General features: G+C 35.1%; 3 protein-coding genes across 7 annotated transcripts; 1 reads left to right on the top strand and 2 right to left on the bottom strand.

Annotated features, from left to right (window-relative positions):
* The first annotated feature begins 463 nt into the window (after positions 1–463).
* On the top strand, positions 464–4,437 carry LOC144564403 (uncharacterized). Of its 3 annotated transcripts, none has more exons than XR_013514621.1 (6): positions 464–761; positions 1,302–1,372; positions 1,950–2,055; positions 2,540–2,672; positions 3,073–3,570; positions 3,887–4,199. XR_013514621.1 is itself a non-coding variant. In XM_078314001.1 (6 exons), the coding sequence occupies exons 1-6, from the start codon at positions 685–687 to the stop codon at positions 4,314–4,316; spliced, it is 606 nt and encodes a 201-aa protein (XP_078170127.1). In that variant the 5' UTR covers positions 464–684; the 3' UTR covers positions 4,317–4,437. The 3 variants fall into 3 exon arrangements, 2 of the variants coding, with proteins under 2 accessions (XP_078170127.1, XP_078170128.1); XM_078314001.1 differs by lacking the exon at positions 3,887–4,199 and adding an exon at positions 4,248–4,437 and having other exon boundaries at positions 3,073–3,222; XM_078314002.1 differs by having other exon boundaries at positions 3,073–3,222.
* A 948-nt stretch (positions 4,438–5,385) lies between these two features.
* On the bottom strand, positions 5,386–11,754 carry ATWHY2 (WHIRLY 2). Its single transcript, XM_078313460.1, has 8 exons — positions 11,625–11,754; positions 10,667–10,752; positions 9,999–10,096; positions 8,834–8,926; positions 8,149–8,243; positions 7,327–7,400; positions 6,488–6,576; positions 5,386–5,733 (listed from the first exon to the last, which is right to left on the bottom strand). Exons 1-8 carry the CDS (start codon positions 11,654–11,656, stop codon positions 5,623–5,625), a joined length of 678 nt encoding a protein of 225 aa, XP_078169586.1. The 5' UTR covers positions 11,657–11,754; the 3' UTR covers positions 5,386–5,622.
* Positions 11,755–15,122: 3,368 nt separating this feature from the next.
* On the bottom strand, positions 15,123–21,989 carry LOC144563995 (MAC/Perforin domain-containing protein). Of its 3 annotated transcripts, none has more exons than XM_078313462.1 (9): positions 21,903–21,989; positions 20,877–21,277; positions 20,013–20,251; positions 19,254–19,449; positions 18,611–18,679; positions 18,020–18,206; positions 16,509–16,675; positions 16,127–16,416; positions 15,123–15,698 (listed from the first exon to the last, which is right to left on the bottom strand). In XM_078313462.1, the coding sequence occupies exons 2-9, from the start codon at positions 21,135–21,137 to the stop codon at positions 15,281–15,283; spliced, it is 1,827 nt and encodes a 608-aa protein (XP_078169588.1). In that variant the 5' UTR covers positions 21,138–21,277; positions 21,903–21,989; the 3' UTR covers positions 15,123–15,280. The 3 variants fall into 3 exon arrangements, with proteins under 3 accessions (XP_078169588.1, XP_078169587.1, XP_078169589.1); XM_078313461.1 differs by having other exon boundaries at positions 21,821–21,985; XM_078313463.1 differs by lacking the exon at positions 21,903–21,989 and adding an exon at positions 21,415–21,571.
* Between the last annotated feature and the right edge of the window lie 2,515 nt (positions 21,990–24,504).

Raw genomic sequence — 24,504 nt, forward strand, 5'->3', positions numbered from 1 at the left:
TAAGAAAAGTCTATGATCAAATGTATTACAGAGAGTTTGAAGATCAAAATAAATATTGACAGCTATCAAAAATATATTTTGACTTGATCAAACAACGTCGTAATAACTATCAATATTTACGTTTTAACTGAAATAAACTACTGTGTATCGACATAGACAAACTGACAAAGGACCATAATCGCTTGCCTGAATAGTGAATATGCAAGGCACAAATTATGGTTTTATGTAAAGTTGTAAACTCAGTTCTTTAGGGGATCTGGACCCTCAAGTTAAGGAGGGATTGGAGAGTACTAGGATCAAGTAGTCGGCAGTCCAGATGGGACATCAGTAGAGCGCCACGTTTTCTTCTCAAGCTCTACCATTAATATTATTATTAGGTCACACCAAAATAATGGACGCTGCAGATCTCTCCGCGTCAGCTCCTATATTCTCATAAATTAAATTAAAGAATAAAAGAAAATCAATTCATCGTCTTCCTCAATTAGTCGCGAGTCGCGACCCACCTTTCAGATTTTGATCCTAAAATTGAGTTTGCTTTGATCAGTTGAATCCGGGAAAGGATACCAAATTGGGGGGATTTCTCGATTAAATTGCATTTCGGTTAAATTGAAGTATCATACCAATTTCGAAGAAAGACGTTTCGTTTGTCACTCTTTATTCTGTTCAAGTTTATAATTACTTGAGATGACGATCTGTGGGTTTGATTTGTGGCAATGGCTTAATGCAAAAATAGTGGAACCGCTTATGCAAATAGTAAGAAGGTATTTTTCCAACTTATATTCCCATCTTTATGGGTTTTTTTTTTTTTTTTTTTTGTAAGGAGTTAACGTATGGAGATAAAGCGAGAGGGAGGGATAGACTTTAGACTTGCTTGACTGGAATGGTAGGTAGAGTGCTAGTTGAACCATATAATTTGCAATTAAGAACCAAAGATTTGACTTAGAAAAGACAAAGAGCTGTACAGTCCTGTATGGGCTGGTAGACTGGTAGTGAATTGTACAGTATCAGGCATGGTATTTCTTCATCTCCCCCCTCTATGTATCACAAAGCTCTTGTCATTGCTAACAACCCTTGTGAATTTTAGATCTGTTATTTCCTTTGTTTCAGGAACTACTATTGTGGTCCAAATTATATCTTCTATAAGACATTCATAGTAGAGAAACTTAAATCAATAACCATATTATGGCTTTAAATCTGCATATAATGGTGACATTAGTGCAGTAGTTTCTTTTATAGAGGTAGTTGAAATCTGGTGTAGATATTTGACTTTTCCTTATTATGGTGTTTGCTTCTTTTTTAAGGGGTGCAGAGCCTAAGCAGCTAGCACTTTCAACAGCTGTCGGCTTGACGCTTGGAGTTTTTCCTATTTGTGGTGAGAAGCAATGACGCTCTGTTCTGTTCATTTTAAATTTTTGCTTGAAGTTTTATGAGACCTAGGTCTTTTTCTCAAGTCTTATGTTGTAAGATTAGGTCCCAGCCTATGCATGCTGGTACTGGTAAATATCGGTGCGTTGTGTTAGAAACTTATATCGATCAAGTCTCAACTTAAATACAATTTCCTAATTGCCCTTTAATTATACACTTCTTCAATATTTGAAATTTATTATAACATCATGACACTGGTTTGTCTCAAACTCTTGAACCATCTTCTCTTTTGCAAAGTTATATATAGCCCTAAGAAGGGTGAATATACTAACTAAAGTTACATATAACATCCTCAATTGTACAAATTTACATATAACCCCCCAAAAAAAACATAATATCTAGTGACTAGCTGGTGGATAACCCCATCACATCAGCTTTCAGGTTGCTAGAAATGGTTAAAGAATCTGGGATAATAATCTCTGTGTTGCATGTACTTTCCAAGCTCTGTGCCTGGTACTGTAGAATTCCCATCTTTGTGTTGATGTGCATAAATGAAGGGAAATAATAATTGATCCTCTCCTCAGGTACAACCGTGATCCTTTGTGGTGTTGCTATAGCAATATTAGGAAATCGATGCAATGCAGCAACAACAATGATTTTCAATTTGGTTGCCACTCCAATTGAATTAAGGTGAAAATCCTTTGGTTCTTTTGCAAATAACGTGCAATAGGATATTAAGTTTTCAAATAACATGTCACATTTGCAGCTAATACATCGTTTGAGATATTTTCAAATATTAGGGATAGTTAAATTAGCTTCATGGAATAGATATATTTTTAAAAGGAAACCTTGCACCTACCCTCCCCACCCCCAAGCCCCCCAATTATTTTTCATTTCGCTACTAAGGTAACCTTAAACCTAGAAGGTCAACACCGCCGGTTCAAAAGCTCATTAGCATGAAAAGCTGAGATGCTATATATGTTGTTGCTCATTGATGTTAGTTGCAAGCATGGGAAATGTTGTGTCTGTTCGGAGAAGCATAGTTGTTGGGTCCAAATTCTAAAGAAAACCTCAGCTAAATTTGAGATCCAGTTGTAGCAATCAGACTAATTCTTGACACAAACTAATATCTGTAATGAACCCTTTATTTTATTTTTTCTTATGTCATTTGTAGTCTGATAGTACCCTTTCTGCGGCTTGGTGAAGTTGTCTCTGGTGGACCCCACTTCGAGTTGACTCCTGATGCATTTAAGAAAGTCATTACAGGCGAGGCCTCAAAAGAGGTGCTTTTGAGTATATATCATGCGGTCAGCTCTCTCTTTCAGCCTAATCTATCAAGTTCAATAATTAAATTTTTGCAATTGAATTGGGCTGTATACATGGGTTATGATTTTGTACTTGATTTACTTCCCCAATGAAGCATGTCACCTTTTGGTATTACCTGTAAATTTTGTACAAATAACTTTCTAGTACTGAATTGAACTAGTATACAGAATTAATGGCCTGTATTTAGTGTTTCCTTCCAATCAAGTACTAAATTTGGTACTTCATCAACAGAAATACTAGTAAACAAATCACTTTCTATTACCCTATTCGGTATCCCATTCTCAGAAAGGCCTGCATTCAAACGATGGTGTTGGTGCATTCTTTTTTAGTTACCTTAATTCATTTAATAGTTGAGGCTAAAATTTTTATTTTAATGTGCAGATTCTAGGTTGGCTAATTGCAACACCAGTTATACTTGTTGTGCTTTATATGATTTCTCTCCCTTGTTTCAAGTTGCTAGCGCGAAGATTTGTCACTGTGCCTTCAACCCACACAACACAAACATTTTCCGATGCAGAGATTAAGCTCAAAGTTCGTGAAGCATAGCTAGATTTGTTCCATTTTCTTTTTTTTTATCTTTCTGTTTGAGTGTTAGGGGAGAACCGTGTGATGGTTGAGCACTTAGCTGTTTTTCATTTTTTGGTAAGGTTAATAATCTGAATTTGGGAACCTGTAAGAGCATAGCAATGCTATAGTTTTGCCTTTGGTTACCTGTCAACAATCTGATGGCTGCATTAGAAGCTCTCTTGGTGCAGAACTGTACAATTGCTATTGCACAGTCCTGTTTCTGTAAAATTGAGATTTTCTATGGCACCTATTCTATAGCGAGGAAATTGAAGGCAGAATTGTAGAGTTGCTATGGATCTGGCATATTTCCAGGTAAATTATAAATCTTACTAGTTTCCTGCATCAGATAATTGGACTTTACCAATTAGAAAAATGGGGGTTGAATGGTTTGAGGTGCATCTGTAAATAGTTTCCTGTTTTATATGGGAGACCAAAACAGACATTTAGACAACGGTCCAGTGCTCATGTTTGGAAGACATCTTTTTCCTGCAACAGTTATACTTTGTGTTAGTTGTTTCATGCATTTGTTTTCCAGTCCTTAGAATGCTAAATCAGGGACATAACCAGCCAAGTTAAAGATGGTTCAAAATTCTTTCATATAATTTAATCGGCATGCTTGATATTTCAGTTATTAAACGGACCTGGAGTAAAGGAAGAATTTTAAAGTGATGCAAATCTAGAACCTGGCAGCGTTGCTGAATATAGAATACACCAAACCTGGTATTGTAGGCTGTATCATGGAAATTGCTAAGAAGATAATTCGATAGTTTCATTATAGTGCCACAAGTTCCGATGGGTTGTTTCTAAGACTAAAATTTAGATAAGTATTTCATAAGACCTGAGAGTATTTTTAATGTATTGGGCATTTAACAGTTTGTGCCAGCCAAATAAACTTGTATTCAATTGTTGGAAAATATTGTGATCATTTAGTTTTTATATCAGTTGGCGGCCATCTTTTTTTTTATCTGATAGGAAGTTTCCATAAATAGGTAGAGGATGAAATAGACACATCAAGACTGTTGGAAGAAGGCTCATTGAATGCTTCTGCCCTCGAATAAGTTTTCAAGCTATCTGATTAGATAGCACATCTCATTATCAGTGAGAGTAAACAACGTAGTGTTCTCTATTTCCCCTTATTATGTACGATAGATTTACTAATTATCTTGATCTTTACATAAACCTAGTTTGAGTGCTCAGATTGTGTGAAAAATTTAGGAGTTTTTAGGGATTTGGTTTCTCTGACTTTGATAACTGTATGCCTTTCTATTTCAAGGTTGTGCAACACTAACATACAAAGAAGAGTTCCTTGTTGCATACGTAATCCAATAAAATCATCAATCCTATGCAATAGCCAATAGGCACTCAGACGGGGATAAAAGTATAAACTGTGGATGAACATTACATATCCTGAGGATCTAGTATTGGAATCAGCCAATCAGCTCAAATGACTATCTTCAGTTGTTTCAACAATCGTATATCATTATGTCCAAATGCACTGCTTTTTTCTGTATTAGGGTTAACGTTTGACTTTTAAAACGCTACATTTATCTCAATTTTGCTCATTTTTTTACAAGATCGTACGTTCCGTTCAATCTCATAAAATTGATATTGAGGCTATGTTACTTCGAAAAGTACATATCAATCTCATAAAATTGATATCGAGGTTATGGAACTTTGAAAAGTACAGATCAATCTCATAAAACTGATATTGAGGCTATGGTACTTCAAAAAGTACAGATCGATCTGTGCTATGGGTTCATATCTTCATTTCCAACATGATCACCATATGAAAATATATCTGGAAATCAAATTTTATATTTTTTTTAGAATTCTTTCATTATTTGTTTTAGAACTTTTGAACCATTCATTAGAAAGTAGTAATTTTCTACCTATTTAGAGAAATAGTACAAATATTCTAAAAAAATATATAATTTGATCTCCTAGTATGTTTTGATATGGAGTGGAGTTTTGGAGATCAAGTTGAACACTTCGAATTAACTATTTGGATTCTAAAATGAAGATAGATCCTAAATTCGTAGCACGGACCAATCCACATTTTGCAAAGTTGTCTCAGACAAATTGATATTATATATAAAAAAAAGGACGTCAACACGTCTTTGGCAGACTAAAAGCAAGCATTTGCAAAATAGTGGACATTTTAAAACTGTTCCAAGGTTCTCAAATGCCAGTAAGGAAACACCTAGGATAATGTCTCTATTTCCAAACTACCCTTCAAGAACAATACACAAGCTCAATTTTTCACAAGTCTACAGCGGATCTTAATCATTACTCCAACATTGGGATTTTGGTAATTATCAAGGCCCACCAATCCAAAACAGGTTTTAACTAAACCTGGTTTCCCTTTTACCTTGACCACTCAAAATCAGGGTGTGGCCGATCAACCGCAGACTTTGGTGTTGTTTGCTTCGCTGGGCTAATAACCTGGTCCCAACCCATAATGTGAGGCAGCACATACTGCATTAACATAAAAAGGCGTGAGATTTATGCAAGCAGTAACTATTGCCTTAACAAGATATATAAATAAGAAAGTACCATGCAACTTAAATACATTCCTCCTAGAGCACAAAAAAAAAACGAGAGATGACACTACTAGTTTACTGATGCTTTGACCAAACAATTCATACTAAAATCTGAGTAAAGTTAAGTGTTCTTAAGGTCATCAAACCTCTTGGTGAGTTTAACTCCGAAACCTATCGGATTTGTTTCAAACGATAAATCAAAATTGTTGAAACTGAACTATTTCACGAGTGATACATTTACATGCAAAACTTATAAATTTCGAATTAATTTTAGTATAAGTCAAGCAGTTAAATAAAGGACAATAAGTTATTTTTAATGCATCCATTTTCATCATTTTTTGACCGGCTGATTATATAATTATATATAAAATGAAATTGAAAATTTACAAATTTAGCATGCAAACACATCACTCGTGAAGCAGATTGGTTTCAACAATTTGGATTTATCGTTTGAAGCCAATTCATTGGGTTTTGGTGAGCTTAAAAACAAGCCAGCTTTACTCCCAAAATCCAATATCCACAGCACATAAGATACTTGACAATTTGGAAATGTCGATTTCTCAATCTGGTTCAAAATGTGACCCATAGTGTCAACTGGTTAGTATACTTGACCCACTTAGTTTCAATATACATAGCCAACCTGCCCTGACCAGTTGCCAGAACTAGGAATCGTAGAGCAAGGAACTTACACTGCAGGCAGTGCGCAGAACAGCAAACTCAGCTTTTGTAATAGCGACACTGAGGCGGTCGTTTGTCTTGCTCAAGTTATTCACAACATCTGTGCATTCAATAAAAATCTTCAACAAACAACTTGATAAAAATAAAAATAAAAATAAAAACAAAAATAAAAATAAAAATAATAATAACAATAATTATTATTATTATTATTATTATAAGAGGAGGGATCAAGTTACAACAATGTTACCACAACCATTTTTTACATTTTCAAAGTCCAAATTGTCAATCCAAACCATTAGATGTGATCTCTACAATAAAATGTGCTTGGAGACCAAATTTTACATTTTTTGGAATTTTTTTTACTATTTATTAAGATGGGTACAAAATTCACATCTTAATAAATAGTAAAAAAATTCCAAAAAATGTAAAATTTGGTCTCCAAGCACATTTTATTATAGAGATCATATCTAACGGTTTGGATCGACGATTTGGACTTTGAAAATGTAGAAAATGGTTGTGGTAACTTGTTGTAACTTGATCCCTCCTCTAATTATAATTATAATTATAATAATAATAAAAATACTACTAGTAGTAGAGTTATAGCCAGGAATGGCTGGGAGCCTATGGCCCCAAGCTTTTATTTATTCTTGCTGTTATTGCAATGGAAAGGCAAATAGTTCCAGAGTTGATTGTCAAAATTTTAAAGCTGTCTACACTCCTAAAGATCAAATTAAGGCCAAAACTGTATTTGACCTTAATAAAGGTTTGAGGTTCAAAACTGGTAGGTATTACCAAAAATGTCACTCCGCTGAACCAAATATTTTGATATTGCTGACACAAATTGGCTTACTCAGATTGGCAAAATAGCCGGATTGATCATTGATTGGAGCAATAGTTAGAGATTTCTTAATTTGCCCTTCTGAACTGCAATAAATTCAGAAATAAAAAAGAAACACTAGAACTTAGCATGGAATTAAGTAGATAGAAACCAGGGGCAGATTAATGCTTCAAAAAAATTGTAAATTTCATATGTAATTTCTGCTATTTCAATAAAATTCTATAGTCCCCCCCCCCCCAACCCCCTGATGAATGAAGCATTTGTTTAATTTCAACAACAAATATGGCTCACTGTAAATACGTCTTGCTGAATATTATTTTTTACCAAATTCAGCCTCCACTAGTAAATTTCTGATTCCTCTGATAGAAGCAATCTCCTATCCACTACAGGGCCTTAAATTCATTCCAAAGAAGTGGAAATAATATAAATAAGGTCATAAATACACTCCAAAAGAATGATTATTCTACTTTACAAGTAGAAACTAATAGAAATTTCATAAGATATTGTGTATTTGGACAATTTCTCCCCTTTTAGTTTTATTCCCAGAGCATACATAATCACAAAATAGGCAAACATTGGTTAAGCCCTCAAAATGTCATATATATTTGAAAGGGCCACTATGAAACCATTGTATATCACTAGAAATCCACCTTAATGAGAGAGAGAGGGCATTTGATAATTAAGAAAACATTTTATCTCGCTGGAAGTCCACATCTATGCTGCTATCTTAACAACTAAGAGACCAAATAAGCATATGCATCATTTGAGATATATAAGATACCTTCAAGGTATTCATTTAACTTGTCCTTTTGAAATAAAAATTGAGGTTCCAACCTTGACTTCATAGATGGGTCATGCAAAAACTCGCATGAATCTGAAGAACCCAGGCTAACCAGACTGCCTACTTCGGTTGGAGATAAAGCAAAGTACTGAGACACAACACAAAAACTCAAAATAAGGAAATAGGTAAATGTAAAAGACAGATGAACAATATATAATGTTACATACAAAATTCCAAAGAAAGTTTCAACAAGGATGTCCATGTTCTGGTCAGGTCCATTTGTCTAGTTAAATTTGATAACCACAATATTCTTCTATTTTTACCTGAATGCAATTATGATCTGTGTATTTTCTTTTACATCTGCCATAAAGAAAAATTTTCATTTATGACATCCATATGTTACATTGGCTGGATTGAAATGGCTATGCTTCCCCCAAAATGTTGATCAACCCCAATTTTAACCTTAACTGATCGCATTTTACCCAACTTTGCATCATTTAAACCAAACTCCATCTGCCTGCTTACCCAATTTTGTCCTTAGTCCGCTAAAAGTTTTCCAACCCAGTATATTATGTGGTAAGAGCAAACCAAAAATGCTCTCAAGAAGACAAAGCCAGTCTACACACCACAGATACCAGTGCCAGTAGTCTAATTGGACTGACAAGTATATTAACATTATGGAGGGCTCAAAATGTAATTATGCAAACTAGAATACAGAAAACAAAGAGCCTTAAAGACCTGTCTTTTCTCCCAGTCATACTTCCTAGTTGCAATTGCTGGCCAGAACACCAACATAACAACTCCATTCTTCTCCATTTTCGAGCTTCCGGACTGTATGAGGAAAAAATAATAGAAATGGGAATGAGTGGTATTCTTATACAAGGAAACCAATATCCTTTTTCACAAGTCAAAAAGTGTTGTTTGGTACTAAGTTTTCTATATCTCGAGTTTTACTTCACTAAATCATACTACACTAATGTAAAGATAAAAATAACCCATGCTGCATGGATACAGATGGATACGAGTATCATGCAGCGATACAGCATGTTTTTAAAACTCAGGATACAATATGCTATAGATATACATAATATTATTTAAAAATATGAATTTAAGAATCCTAGTTTTCAACAAATAGAAATATAGAATACAAACTAAAACTATATATTTTATAGTATAATTCTTTTATATAGAACAAAATTATAGCAAAGATCACAGTTTCTTGGACAAAACAAAATAAAGTTCAAGGGCAAACAATATACTTCTATAGCAAAGGTCCAACTATTTCAGAGGCAAAACAAAAGGATGTATCTAATAATGGAGAGAATCTCAAGGAATGCATGGATTATTGCAATCCGAACAGGAATGAGAAATAAGGATTTCAATTCCAGTTTTTGGGCAATACTAGTCCCACAATGTGGTAGCGCAAAGATTGGAGCCACTCCCTTGCCTATAAATAAGCAGCCTCCCTCTTAGCAAAGTCACTCTTTACGCCTTGTGTGGCCTTCAGCGTGTCGATACGCGTGTCAGCACGTATCATAGACCGAATACTTTGGTCAGATTAAATAAATTAATCGGATACATCAGGTGGCATATCTGATACGTAGCGTACACAAATTGCAAGTGTATCTGTGTCCAATACGTATAAGATACAGGTACAGAGCCTATTTTGGCGAATCCAGGTAACATAGAAAATAACTTAACTCAGATTTCTCTGAAAGCATGAAAAAATCAACAAAACCCAATAGTTATGCAAGACTTAATATTATAAGCTCTATATTTGAAGGTTTAACATATCAATATGGTTTCACAGGTTGGACCTAAAGCCACCAAAAGCTGTACAACATTACACGACCTGACTTTCAGAAGTTCCAATTATAAATGACAAAAGAAAAATAAAACTTACACCAATTGTGCAAAACTTGGGAAGAACAGGATATACGGTAAGGGCAGCCTTTCCCTTGAAAATAGTATAGCTCGCATATTTTTTACCAGATGAGCTCTCTAGTTGTAAAGAAACAAAAATGAAAGTTTGTTACAAATCTAGAACATGAGTTCTGTTAACTGAATAGTGAGATCACACAAGTTACAAGTTCAGACTCTAAAAGCAGTTGACTCATTCAACTTTTTAAACTTAGTTCAGTCAATAGCAATACTGGCAATGACCAGTTTGGCACCAGTATACTTTTGCAAAATTGTAACAGAGAAGCAACAACTAAAATGGCTCAAATGATTGCAAATTAGCAGTAGAAGATTAATAAAATGTATCTATGAGGACCTCGATTAACCTTCATTTTTTAAAGACTGTAACAAGCTTCTCATTTCTCAAGCACACTTAATTTGCACTCAGAAACAGCAACCAAACCAAGCAAAAGCTAATTGCATTATCGGTTTAACCAGCATATAAATACCATACAAGAGAGTTTAGCAGACAAACAAGCCTCCATTGTTGCATACACGAGCAAAGAAAACAAAAACATTTACTCTGCAAGCTTATTTATTCAGCTATCTGACCTGGCTCAAATGGTACCATAATGTGTAATGCATCCTCATCCTAACAAAGATTAAAATTACCGCGAGCAGATTCTGCAGTGGCAGTTGAAAAGATGCGTTGCATATGAAAGGAATTGAATAAAAGCGAATCTTTCACATCTCTTGCCCTAGAAATAATAATGTCAAAGAGAAAAATGTAAAACACATAAATAGGAAATTATTTCCATTGCCTAACAGTTTTATTTAATCTAACAATAAGAAGCACATTGTACAGTTTAAAATATGAAATACCTCCTGGAACCAGTCCTTACCTATATCTCACAACAATACCAACTGAAAACATAACAAATGTGGGGCATAATGAAATAGTTTTAAATAGTGAAATTTTATTGTTTTGTGCCCAACCAATAAATTGAATCAAGTATAATCGTATTTATGCTCTGCAAGATGCTAAATTATTTGTTTGTTCAACCAAGTCAATTTCCAATGGAATAATTCAAACGAATAGTACATACAATGACCGATTAGAACTTCTGGTACCTGTGAGATTAAAAATATTCTGCTCATGGAATATTTAGATGCAGTTAGATAATAAATAGTGAAATCCATTGGATTTGGCACACAGGAGTGATCACAAAAAAAGTCTATAAAAACATTAGTATTTTTTATACAGTTAAATAATTAATAAAATAATGAACTTCTCTCGAGAAAAATAAATTTCAAGAAATTTACACTTGGTTAACTCTAGAATATTTTTAAAATAATATACAAAAAAAAAGTTCAATATGATCGAAAGGGGAAGAAATTTTGGGACTACCACTAGTTAGGGTTTAGGGTTTTGGGGACATTAATTTGAGAAATTAAAAAAACACCAATTACATCACTAGGCCTCAAAATCCATACACGGCCACAAAAAATGAAGTTATTTTTTCCCAAGGACCAGGCATAAAAAAAAAATTAGAGAGAGAGAGAATGTACCAAGATAATATTATTAAACGCTGAAACTACAAGAATCAGATGAGTTTTGCGGACTCTTTACCTGGAAGCGGCAAAAGTAGATAGCTTCTGCATTGCTTCGATTTGTTTTCTTTTCTTAATCTTTTCCTCTGAAAGTTTGGCGCTCTTTTCGCGGTGTTTTTAGGGTTTTTGAGTTTCAAGCGAGAGTGAAGACAGACTTAAGACTGTTCTAGGACTAGGAGTACCTATTATATTATGCATGGTCATGATGTACGACAATAAATGCGAACCAGACGGACGGAAGCCACTGAATGTGGACCATGAGGCCGATTTTGGAAACATCAACGATCAACGATGGTTTTCTGCGGCATCATAATCGACGACCCTCTGCTGAATCGAATTCGTATCCTCTGCATTAATTCACCCGCCGTGCGTTAATAGATCTGGACCGTCGAGATTCACGCTAATCCTCATCAGACGACCAATACGCATTAAACTCAAAATATTATCTTTTGAGTTAATGCAGAGGATATGCGTTCGGTTCGACCAATATGTACTTTGCAAAGTACCATTACCATATCCTCTCTCTAAAAAAGAAATAATCAAGCATAATTTTTAATGTTTCTGTAAATCCTATACAAATTCTCTTTTCCGACAGGTCAAACTGTGCATGGGACGAATTCACATCCTCTCAGGTTACCTGACTGAGGACAATTGAAACAGACAGTCCAAAATCATTTTTTTTTTAACTTGGCACGAATCTCAAAGCACAAATAATACTGACCCTGCTCAGGGGCGGACCCAATATAGAACCAGGGGGGCAGCCGCTACCCTTGAATTTTAAGTTTTAGTGGTGATCTATCGATACCAACCGACTTTGTTCCTTCCTGAAAAAATTTTTACCCCCTCTGAATATTTGATTTGTAATCCAAGTTAAATTTAGTGTTAAAATTAAAATAAATTTCTTGAATTATTATTGGTAATTTCTTGAATTATTATTGGTAATTTCTTGAATTATTATTGGTAATTAGAATTATTAGTTAGAGCATCATAAGTTATAAGTCAGAGGTTAGAAAATATAAGTCAAAATATTATTTTTTTTATTGAATATCCAATTAGTTAATAGGTTTAAATCCAATAAGCTATTTTAAATCCGATTTAATATTTTTTTCACATCACAAAAATTATGGGTTCGCTTCTGACCCTGCCTATCCTCAATAGGCACCGAATGAGAGTAAATTTGACCGTCCGTTTCAATTTGTTTGAGTCAGGTACCAGGGAGGATTCAAATTCCATATTGGTCTATGTTAAAAATTACGGTCAATTAGAACCGCTAGTCTTTATATAAAACTGTACTTGAAATCTTAAAAATCAAATTTAGTATTTTTTAGATAAGTGGAAAATCACCTCAATGAATTATTGGAAAGTAGGTAAAAATAATAGTAATATTCCAAAGATTGTACGATTGTACCTTGATTATGTCAAACAATTTAGATAAACTGTTTGAACTTTTTTAAATACAAAGATATGGATTTATAATTTGAATCCATCCGCACCTTGTAAAATACCGTAGCCTCACCTGATCCTTATTATACATCAAAATTAGCATGTACAGGTGAGTCATAAAGCATGAAAACATTATGTAGTACTGACAAATTATACCCGATTCACTGACATGATCTTTAAATTTTGCAATTCAACTCTTGAAAACCTCAAAATTATACGCAATTTGATCCAATGTAACTTCTCACCTGACTTTTTTTTTTTTTTTATCTTGAGATAAAGCAATTGTAGGATGGATGTCTTATCTATTATTAGGAATTATTTGTACTTGTAATCATAACGAGACCAATTCGGAAACATGAATGTTAGGGGAAAATTTGTTTTCTCCTTTTCAGAATGTATTATTCCAGTCAGACTAACTTTATTATTTGCTGGTGCATGTGGTTGGTGTGCCGATTTTTTACGTATCAGCTGTGATATAGGCTATCTCGGAAGAGAAGGCCGTATATAAAAAATAGGTTTCGGATTGGGCTCGTTCTGCTCAAGGTCACAGACCGAGATGGAATTGGATCTTTGAGTTAGTGGTGATTTCGGAGATATCGGACTCTGACATATGAGATATCTCTTTGGATACGCTTAAATAGCCGAGGGTTGACCGTCCTTCTGTGAAAGGGAGGGCCTTATATAGTCTATCCCCTACTCTCTAACCGTGCTACGTCGAGCAATTAGAGGATGGTGGGATCGTGAAACCAACATAAAGACAGTTATCCCGCATGAAGGAAGTGCTTAGCTGATTAGGGCCATGCGGGTTGTGCTTTGGCTTGGCCCATATTTCATGAGGCTTTTATGAGGCCTTGCATGACCAATTCGGAATGAATTCACGGGTTTTCTATTGTTATTCTGGGCAGACCTCGTAATGAGGTCCGAATCCCGATTATTCCTAGCCCATGAATGGATAAAGAGGGCCTGGGAACACAGCTCTATTAAGTTGTAAATTCATCGACGACCTTCTAGAAGGTGGTTCCAGTCAAAATTAGTTAAGAGTTGAGAAATTTGATGGGAATTTTGTTTCTAGAGGACTATTATCGCATCCCTTTATTTAAACATGTGTGTTCGGAATATAAATCACCTAAAATATCCGAGTTGGTACGTAAAAAATACAAACCGTTCAAATCCTTCTGGCACGAATCTCTGTGCATTCCCTATCAGGCTTTGAAATTTGTTTGACCCGAGATATCTCAGAGGATGAATTCACATCCAGTGCAATTAATAAATCTGAACCATTCATTTAATCTAGCACGATCTCAAAACAAAACCCTACAATTCCCATCAAGGTTCTAAATAGTGATTCAACATTATCTAAAATTTTATGGAGGAATAACTAATACAAAATTAATTAAGAAATTATAATATTTATATTAAACAGTACAAAGTCCAAATTGTTATTCAAAATATTTCTAATAATATCATAAACTATTTATCTTATAATTTTTTCATTCAAAATAATCTAAACATCATGGCATAAACTATAAAAAAAATTATTAAAAAAAACTAAGTATCATGAAATAAACTATCTATCTTTTTTTCTATTTAAAATCAAAATTAATCTAGATCTTAAAATATATATATATATATATATATAAAATAAATTTTTAATTTTGACCTTTAAATTTAAGTCTATGTAACATAGCGTGCGTTATAGCGCGTAGCACAAATAGCAAACTACTATTATCACTATAGCGGTCGTAGCTAAAATAGTGCACTTTTATGTTATAACTTAGAGTTCAAGGTTCGAAAACGCTGTAGCGCGCTATTTAGAACAATTTTCCATAGATACTGGATTGAATTTGACCTGACTGGAATTAATCCGGGCCGTTGATTTCCCATGCAATAGCCTCAGGTACTTTTGGGGATACGAACTCCTGTGTTCATACCTTCACATCCCTCAAATATCCTTATTTCTAATTAAATGTTATGAAAACAGTTGTTCACTTGTGATTTATCTTATTTGTTATTCCCTTTCCTATTGAACTGGGAATAACAGATGATGCAAGCAAACTACTACTCGTGAATCAATAAAACTAATCTTCTTGTGAATCAATAAAATAATGTCACTGGTTGGTAACGAATTTTCATTCCCAAACAACAATTATACACCCACTCAAAAGATCAAAAGCTTTTGAATAAACCACAATCAATCATATATTACAACACAACACAATTACACATTTGTCTTTACTCATCGAACGCATCCTCCTCATCAGGTATCATAGCCGTCAAAAGGGAAAATTTAACTCTGAGAGAGATCTTACCCCTCTCCAAATGCAACTTGGCCCCAGAAACGGCCCAATATCCTGGCATATCCTGCGGGCCCCGTGCCATCTCAGTAGTATCAATATACTTTAACAATTTCGGTGCCTGGACTGGGACCGGGGGGCCCCCGGGATAAACCGCAGAGTTAATTACGACATCATTTGGTCGAGGCGTCGGTCTCTGTGCAGCAGCTGTGGCAGCAATGGAGAAATGGGTGCTGATTAGGGTTGAGATTAAGCCTGATTTCTGCACTAGGTTTGGCGAACCCTCCCACTCTGGGTTTTTTACTAATGCTGCATTGGTCACCTTCGCAAATTGGAGTCGTAGAAAAAGCACTTTCCTGCATGTGTCATTTTGTGTTACATCTCCTCCAATGATCACCATAGTAGTGGCATGGGCTAGATGGCAGTAGGTAGACATAGTTTTGTATGTTGATTTCTTGCCTTTGTATATTAACTCTTTTGAATTGTAGAATTTGTTATCTTTGCCTGGTGCTATTTAAAGAGACAGCAAGTAATATCTTCACCCCAATTCCATCATGAGTGGTACTGGCAGCTACCAGACATTTACACTCAAAAGTGTTATGCATTTTGTACCAACAACCATACAACTAAATATAGACTGAACCCAAGTGACAGTCCCCAGGTAATTGTCAGACTACTATTTTTGGTTTCCTAGTTTTTCATGGTGTGTATCATTTAATTTGGTATTCCATGATGAACATATCTAAACTATAATCTATAACAATAGAATATCTAAATCAATTACCTAAAGCCGTAGCTCCCAACATAAAGTTGGGCCCCGGTGACTATAGAGAGGTCATCATCAGACTCGACAGGGGCAGTGCACACATGGGAGAGGTGCTTCCACAGAATGGGCTCAAAGTACCTGCGGTCATAGGATGCCTCAATATCCGTGCGGTAATTGTAGGGGTCTTCAGCCAGGTGGAGTATCTGGGGCAGGGAGCAGAGGTGCTGCAGGTGTATAGCCAGTCGATTGCTCCTCCTCCCTTCCAGGTACAGCCTTAACCCTGTTACTGGCCTCTTCCCCACATCCACCTGAGTTATTTGTAGTTAAGTGTTAACCCACTCTTTTAATATGGCAAAAGAATGTTAGATTATGGATACTGACAAATGAGAGTCAAATGTACCAGATTGGTGCAGACATAGAGCTTGGGTCCCATGAAGTTGAATTGGAGTGAAGTGCTGCTCTGCCTTCTCCTCTGAGGGCCAAGTGGTAGGTCACTATAGACTGGCGCCCACTGCCTCGGCAATTGAAACTCCAAGAATTGATGCAGTTCTTCAATCGGTGGTTTATCTGGGGCAAAAGAGTAATACTTGACTAGTTGAGAAACATTTCATAAGTTCTAACCTCAAAATTTAAGAGTTACACTTCATCTTTGAATTATTCCGAAAGTGCCTTTTATTGACAATTGCAGAACTGAGGATCGAAAAGCTTGACAAATTTTTGTTATTAAATTTCAATCGTCCAAAATTTTGGTTTGTCCTTAATTCTGGAGTACCATTGGATTTCAACTTTGCTTCAAGAAAATTTACCAACTTTCAATTATTCTTGGACACAAGAATTCCCAAGTTTGTTGTTCAACCAACTTCATGAAAATCCTATGACTACTTAAGGTGGTCAGTTTTGCGCCATCTATGACCTCTGGGATTGTTCATCAAATTAAACATCAGAACAAGTTTCAAGGTAGAAAGTGCACTTCAGCCAGAAAATTTTAACTAATTAAACAAAACCAAAGACCCTAAAAAATTGTGTAGTTCCTTCAAGTTTCAACATGTACTGTTGCATTTATACATCTAAAATTGAGTAGAACTAGGGTGTTCGTAAGCTCACCAAACACTTTGGTGAACTTAACTCCAAAATCCATCAAATCGGTTTCAAATGACGAATCTGAACGGTTGAAACCCACCTACCTTACGAGTGATGAGTCTACATGTGAAAATTTTAAACATTCGAATTAATTTAGTATAAAGTCAAGCGGTCAAAAAGTGTTCAAAAAATGAATGCACTAAAATTAATTTATTAACCTTCTAATTTTGACTGATTGACTTTATACTAAAGTAATTCGAATGTTTAAAAATTTCATATGTAGATGCATCAAACATAAGATAGGCGGGTTCCAACGGTTCGGATTCGTCATTTGAAACCGATTTGATGAGTTTCGAAGTTAAGCTCACCAAACACTTTGGTAAGCTTAAGAACACCCTAGTTCTACTCTCTAAAATTTATTAGACTGATCATCGGATTTTATAAATTGCATTTTTTTTATTATCAAATATCATGCTAGTATGTTTTCGAAGACCAACATGGAAAAATATGGTATACATGAAATGTTTTGTACAATTTCATTACCCTTCAATCATAAATTCTTCTCTGAGTGGTTTTACTATGTATCATAAACTCTGGGAATTCATACAACTGGGAATGTGGTGCATCTGTGTTGGTGGTACTTTTACCATTCCTTGAAATGGCATTGGATGTCTTACAACATCCAGACTTGTAAGCAGTTTGGTACTTTGACCAAACAAAATGGAAATTTCTAAAACTTGAAGGAAATGATACGCAAATTACTCAAGAACAAACAATATAAGCTGAGAAAAAACAAAATCACACCGAAATATTAAAATAAAAGATTATTACAGCGTAGATAGAGATTGATAGCATGACTCAAGAAACCACTGCCAGGCACACCATTCAAGAGAGAAGTAATAGGCAAGAAAGACATTGATATAACATCGGGCTCGCCTTGAACGGTGTTAAGCCACTCCTCATGGCTTATTTCCTTGTTGTCTTTACCTCCTCTCCTCTTATGTATCACCACTATATCCTGATGATGATTAAACAAAGGGATGACAACCTTCTCTATCAAGTTTAAGCTTTTACAGATAGTTTGTTAATATCAAATCAGCACTGACAATGGATCGATGCAGATCATGACTAAACAAATAAGTAGTTTGAAACTAGTTGAAACTCTGACTGACAACAAAAAAGTAGTGGAAACAACATGCATTACTAGTACAATACCTCGCTATTAAGTACCGCATTCTAAACATTAAGGCGAGTTCAGAAACTAGTTGCTGAATATTACGACCACTTAAATATAAAATTTCATCTGTTAGAGTGGTATTATACTTAAGTAAAGCCCCACAACAAGATGATAGAGACCTGACACTTAGTTTGGATATATACTTAATTAGTGATTTGGACATAGGTGATAGGTAGTATACATACATCCCTTGAAGCATAAGAGCTTGATGGGCTGGATTCTGTAAATCTCAATCGTTGCTCTCTTGGATCCATCTGTGTATCATATTTACAAAATGTGTTAGTAAAATAAAAGCATTTATATCTTGGGTTTGGAACAACCCAGAAAGTTCAATAAAGGTTAGTACATTTGCATTCTGACAGGTACATTAAACCCTCTATGGCCCTTTTTTTGTTCTTCAGTTGTCTTGCTTCATGGCCCATTGTATAAATGTGTTATTAGTGCAGATCAAGGTTAAATAAGGCTTAATTGCATTGAGGCTGGCCAGATGGGGGTAAATTTTGCAGTTTAAAAATTCTACCAGTGCGCACTGGCTGAAACTCATCATCAAGAAACTCCCTCAACATATATTGCATCTTCAAGTAGCTAAATCAAACATCAGCTTAACCTTTTATTCTTTCACTTTTTCCTAAGTTGACCAGTCAACCAACTACGTATGAGAAATTATGAAAACCTAAAACTGAAGATTGCAGGAGCGAAGCCAGAAATTGAAATTGGGGGGTTGGATAATCTAATGTAGTGTAACTTTATTTTGTAAGAGGGGCTGAAAAGTATTGGTGCATGCAAAAATTACAATTTTTCAATTAATAGGCCCCCCTTTTCCCTCACCTCCCTCTGCCCCTGGAAATTTGCATCAAATTGACCGTCTGCTTTGCGAGAGAAACGTCTGTCTGCTAATGCCTTCAACCTCTTCTGAACTTCTACAGCCTGTAGGCTAGAAGAGTGCTGCTGTCTTATGTACACTACATCTTTGCCCCCCATCTTAACACCTATCACAATATGGGTCCCAAATTTTTCAATAAACCTGCAGTGACAAGGAAGTAGAATTAGAATAAAATTAAATATCAGGACTAGTGACCAATGACCATGGAAGGATTTTATCATCTAATAGGCCAGAACCTCTCAACAGCACAGTCAGGTATCGAATCCATTTAAGCAACAAAACCTCTATTAGCCTCACTGAGATCAAATATCGACTTTGAAGAATGCTAAATGGCCTTCTCAAGCATCAATAAATCCTTTACTGGCCATTTTAGCATGAAATCAGCAAACAACTTGTCTGATCAGTACAGGACCTCATACAATGTCCACAACACCAAGCCTTCCAGTGTTCACCTTGCTAAAGGCACAACAATTTTGACTGAAAGATACATGGGAAACCAGGAAGCAATATTCAATCCATTTAAGTCTTATGTGGTTCAAGAATGAGTTCCATAGCTGCTTGATCTGAGAAAATCTAAAAATTACCCAGCAAACCTACCCCTACCTCAATCAAACGCCAGAAAGGAAAATTTGATCAGTCAATGACCCAAAACAGACATGACCGAACAAGAGGCTGACCCAGTTCAAAGCAAGAAGTATACGTACTTGGCAAGAGCAGCAGGATCCCAGGTGGCGGGGACAGCCTGCTTGACATGATTGCAAAGCAGGATGTGTGGTTGTGAGAGGGCAACAGTGTAGAGGGTGATGAAGTGGCCCTCAAAGGCCAAGGACTTGGTGTTGGCAGCGTCCTTCTGCCAGCTGCTTGAGAACTCAAACACGTGGTTGAAGTGCCCTGACGGAATCTTCCCCGACAGTGACATCTCCTGGTTGAACTGCTCCGACATCTGCACCATTTTTTGGAACAAGAACACATAAAGGTACACACCAGACTCCCCATTTTGCTATAGCTAAAGCCTAAAGAGATGAAAATAAAATATGTACCAAAACAAAATGTGCAACATTATGCCAGCCCACAGATCATCAATATTTGAGTAAGCATTTAATGTGGCAACTTAACAAGGAAGCTTCATTATGCTAGCCCAAGCTGAGGAAAAGCTGGAGTACTGGTGATTCCACTTTTAGTAAAAGTCAGGCCAGTTCTTTCCTCCAATAGGGTTGTGTGGTACTTAAGTGCACAACTGTGGTAACTTGAGTTCCAATTATTGATAAGAGGAGGACAAACAACCAAGTCATTTACAGTTAATTTAACATTTATGTACCATAGGAGCTCAGTCAGGTTCACTTGCTTACATTTATTGGTAGATTTAGTTGCACAATTGCAGAATCAGCACCCTAGGAGCTCAGTCAGGTTCACAAAATGCACTACTGATGAGATGTCAAAACCTATGTGACAATTTTCTTCATGGCATCCACCAGAAAATGTAACTATAATGGTATACATTTTTGTTCTCTTACAGCTCCATTTATCAAAACTAAACAAAAAAATAGGTAAATATAGGCCAAGCATACCTGTTGAAATGTCAGAACATCGGATTGAAACTTGGTTCTCTCCCCTTTGTCACATTTTATAGCTTTAGGCACATTGGAAACGACAATTCCACCGGGTATTATAATCTCTTGTGAATTGCTACGGTCAATTTCAATCAGGCATGAATCTGTGACACTTCTCTTGCAAAATTTGAGCCTGAGATCTGCTGCCACATCATATCCTAGTCCAATTGAATCAATTGCCACTTCAGCCGCTTTCAACGGAGATGCCTTTAATGCCATATCTGTATTTTTTGGTTTGCCTTTTTTTTTTTATCGATTCTTCATTCGAACCTCCTGATAAATGAAATTAGCAGCTCTTTTCTTTTTCCAGCCCAGCTAGAGAGAATTGTGAAATAGTTGAGATAAATTCCAATAGCAAACTGAAAATTGTTAAAATAATGAGTCGCTATTTTCCTTTCCAGCCCAGATAGAGAGATTATGAAATAGATGAGATGAATTCTACTAATAGCACACTAAATATTGTTGGGATAAAAGCTGAATTTGACGAGTAGCTAACTTTTCAATAGAAAATAGGATTCTAAATGACGCAATACGTTGAATGTGAAATTTATTTTTAATCTTTCAACTAAAAAGCAGGAGAGTGGACTCCTTTCTAGAGAAACGGAACCACTGAACCACGGATTTCGAGTAAACCATAGAATTCAATGCTTCTTCTCCAAAACTAATAAGAGTGAAAAGGAAACATAAAGAAAAGATTGATAAATAAAAAGGACTTAAAACCACAGATCGACTCAAAATTAGCCTTTTTTTACAAAGCAAGGAGATCGACAATACCAAACAGCGTGGCTCATGCATAGAAAAATGGACAAAACTTTTGCTTTCGCACAAGAACATACTATCTACAAGTAAGAGTATCGAGCATTTTTGCGTAAATCCGGAATAAGCAAGTGAAGAAGGAAAACCTCGGATTTTTTAAGCGCTGCAGATTTGAGGGAGAGGAGATGAATTTCTAGGTTCGGAAGAAATGTAGCAAAGAAAACAAACCTTTCAATTGAATTGATGAAATTCTAATTTGATTATGGCTGCCCTGGTCTACTTTCTTTCTTTATTCTCCTTTATTATTGTCATTATAATAGTTTATAGTATTTACTTTAAGCTGTTGGTCTTTGTCAGGACAATTTTACAAGTAAGCCCTCTCAAAGATGGAGTTTTATATTTATTTCTATCGAGGGCCTAAGTGGTAGTTTTTATTTTTATTTTTATTTTGAAGGTCAGCATAAGCTGCCAATTTCATTAATAAGAAAATTTATGTACAAAGTTTTTCGGCATGTTGCGCGTTGGAATGTTTCATTTTTGTTAGCTGGCAAATTGATATATAAAGGGCCTTAACAAAATGAGCAAGCAATACGAGGGCATTTATGGAAACAATAACTATTTTCTCGTCTGCCTCGTGTGAAGTCTCGGTGGTTGGGAGATGAGATACAACAGCGTGGCAGAGTTGCTCACTTCCTCTCAGTTCATATTAATTAGAAATAGAATCGCAGAAACAACTTTTCTTCTGTTTCTTTAACTGGTTGGTGCGTATAGTTTTGAAATTTCTTTGGCATAAATCCAAATCGATGTCTCCAATTTAGAATTACCCGATACGGTGGTACCGCAGTTTGGGTTGTCAATGGCAACCTTTTATTTATTTATTTGATTATCTTTTTCTCTCTGTAAATTTACTGGAAATATGTATAAGATAAACTTTTTTTTTCGTTATTTAAATAAAAACGAGTAAGAATACAGATAAAGTCTATTTCATACTCGTTATTAATATTATTCGTTATTTATCCGTTACTGTTTTATTATTCGACAACCATAATAGTTAAGATTAAATTACGAATAAGATAATTTGTAGCAGATAATGATAGAATCTGAGTAAGAACAATTTGTAACGGGTACAGATATGAAAATGCTTCCATCTGGTCCTTACCGCATGCGTTGACACCCCTAACCGTATGACGTACTGGATTCATCCAGTAAGAAAATAAATGGAGAAAATATTGAACGAAATTAAAGCAGACAGCACGGCCGCTTACTCAGCAGTTTGACTTCTTCAATGCGGATTGGGATTTTTTTAATGTCAGTCCCGGATTTTGTAATGAATTACAACAACATCCGTATTTAAAAAAATAACAACATTATGTTTTGAATAAATTGTAAAACGAGACAGTTCACATGAATAAATTTTGAATTGAATCATTCAAAAATAAATATATTTTTCACAATGTGAAAACGTGGATAATATATACAATATGATTAGTGGTGGACTCTGGATGGCTAAAATCCAAATTACAAGTCTTTCCGTGTTCGTTTCTCTCGTTTTCTTTCCCTTTTCAAAATTTTCACTTTAGCGTGGGTGATAAGTCATAATTTCATAAAACATAAAATATTAGAAAAACACAATCTATCGTAATTTTATGTCTTTATCAGATTCTGATCAAAGAATGATAAATTTAATTAACTTGGGGAGTATGAGTATCAGTATCCTCTGTTTTTTCTTAATAACTTTTGTAAGTAAGGCGCTGCCGCGCTGGCGCGAGTCAACAGTGACCTTTTTTCTATAATAATATAAGAAAAGTTCGGGGAACAAAAGAAAACAAGTGTAACGCTAACGCCAAAATATGGACTCGTTTTATGAGCCAATTAATTCATGCTAGCTACTATTGACTTGTTGTCGTTAGTTGTGTTACCCTGTGCCGTGTGCTGTGTGCTGTGTTGATACATAATTATGCTGTCGTGTTAAACTGGGTTGATTTTATCTTTTGTCGGATACAACATTTTTAAAATAATATGGTACATCTAATGGAATCAAATCCGCTCTTATTCTCTTCTAGTGAACAGTAACGCTACTATCTCTGTTTTTCTAAATATAACCGTTTATTTTTTTAGAACGAATCTCAAAGTAACTTTTTTCATAACTTTTTCTACTCAAATAGTCAATAGTCACAGCATGAATACTTTCACAGTTTGCTACAGAAGATAACACAGAGATAGTTCTGAAAGGAAGCCTTGAGAAAAGGAGGACCTCCTATTCTCCACTATTTAATTGAACTCAAAAGTACATAGATTGTTTCATTAGGTCAAAACCGGTTCAAAATCTCTTCACTATTTAATTTTATTTATTCTTTTTATTTAGTGCTTGATCAATTTCTATTCAAATCAATTATACAACGTTATTAAGTTTAATTCTAAAAATAATGATGATCATTGTAATTATTAAAAATATCAGTAGTAGATCACGCCAAAATATTAGAATTTGTCATGTTTATTATATTCAAGGGCTTTAAAAAAAAAACGTTATAATTTTTTTTAACCTTTTGTAGTCTTTTATTGTGAGAATTGTTGGCAATCATCGCTATGATCATTATTATTTTGGAGAGTTCCATTTTTGCCGATTTATTTTGGGCAGTGCTATTTTCAGATCTCAAAACACTATATTCAGTGCTAAAGAATTTATTTTTGTCTTGATACCAGTTTTATCCTTAATAATTATCTTCCTCTTTGCTTATATTGTCAATAAAGAAAAAATATATATAAAGTTAACATGAAATTAAAAAATAGCTCAATATTATTTGGTACATAGATATTATATGAATGTCAT

The sequence above is a fragment of the Carex rostrata genome, chromosome 13 (assembly GCF_964058835.1).
Source record: "Carex rostrata chromosome 13, lpCarRost1.2, whole genome shotgun sequence".
NCBI classification, from domain to species: domain Eukaryota; kingdom Viridiplantae; phylum Streptophyta; class Magnoliopsida; order Poales; family Cyperaceae; genus Carex; species Carex rostrata.

Coding starts and splice junctions, on each gene's coding strand:
- LOC144564403 (XM_078314001.1), top strand. CDS start 685: ATGACGATCTGTGGGTTTGATTTGTGGCAATGGCTTAATGCAAAAATA. Junction 1,373..1,949: donor TGGAGTTTTTCCTATTTGTG/GTGAGAAGCAAT, acceptor TCCTCTCCTCAG/GTACAACCGTGATCCTTTGT. Junction 2,056..2,539: donor GCCACTCCAATTGAATTAAG/GTGAAAATCCTT, acceptor TGTCATTTGTAG/TCTGATAGTACCCTTTCTGC.
- LOC144563995 (XM_078313462.1), bottom strand. CDS start 21,137: ATGGCATTAAAGGCATCTCCGTTGAAAGCGGCTGAAGTGGCAATTGAT. Junction 19,450..20,012: donor GATCCTGCTGCTCTTGCCAA/GTACGTATACTT, acceptor TTGTCACTGCAG/GTTTATTGAAAAATTTGGGA. Junction 16,676..18,019: donor TATCAATCTCTATCTACGCT/GTAATAATCTTT, acceptor CTTTTGCCCCAG/ATAAACCACCGATTGAAGAA.
- ATWHY2 (XM_078313460.1), bottom strand. CDS start 11,656: ATGCAGAAGCTATCTACTTTTGCCGCTTCCAG. Junction 10,753..11,624: donor TCTACTTTTGCCGCTTCCAG/GTAAAGAGTCCG, acceptor TATTATTTCTAG/GGCAAGAGATGTGAAAGATT. Junction 8,244..8,833: donor ATGACTGGGAGAAAAGACAG/GTCTTTAAGGCT, acceptor GTTGTGTCTCAG/TACTTTGCTTTATCTCCAAC.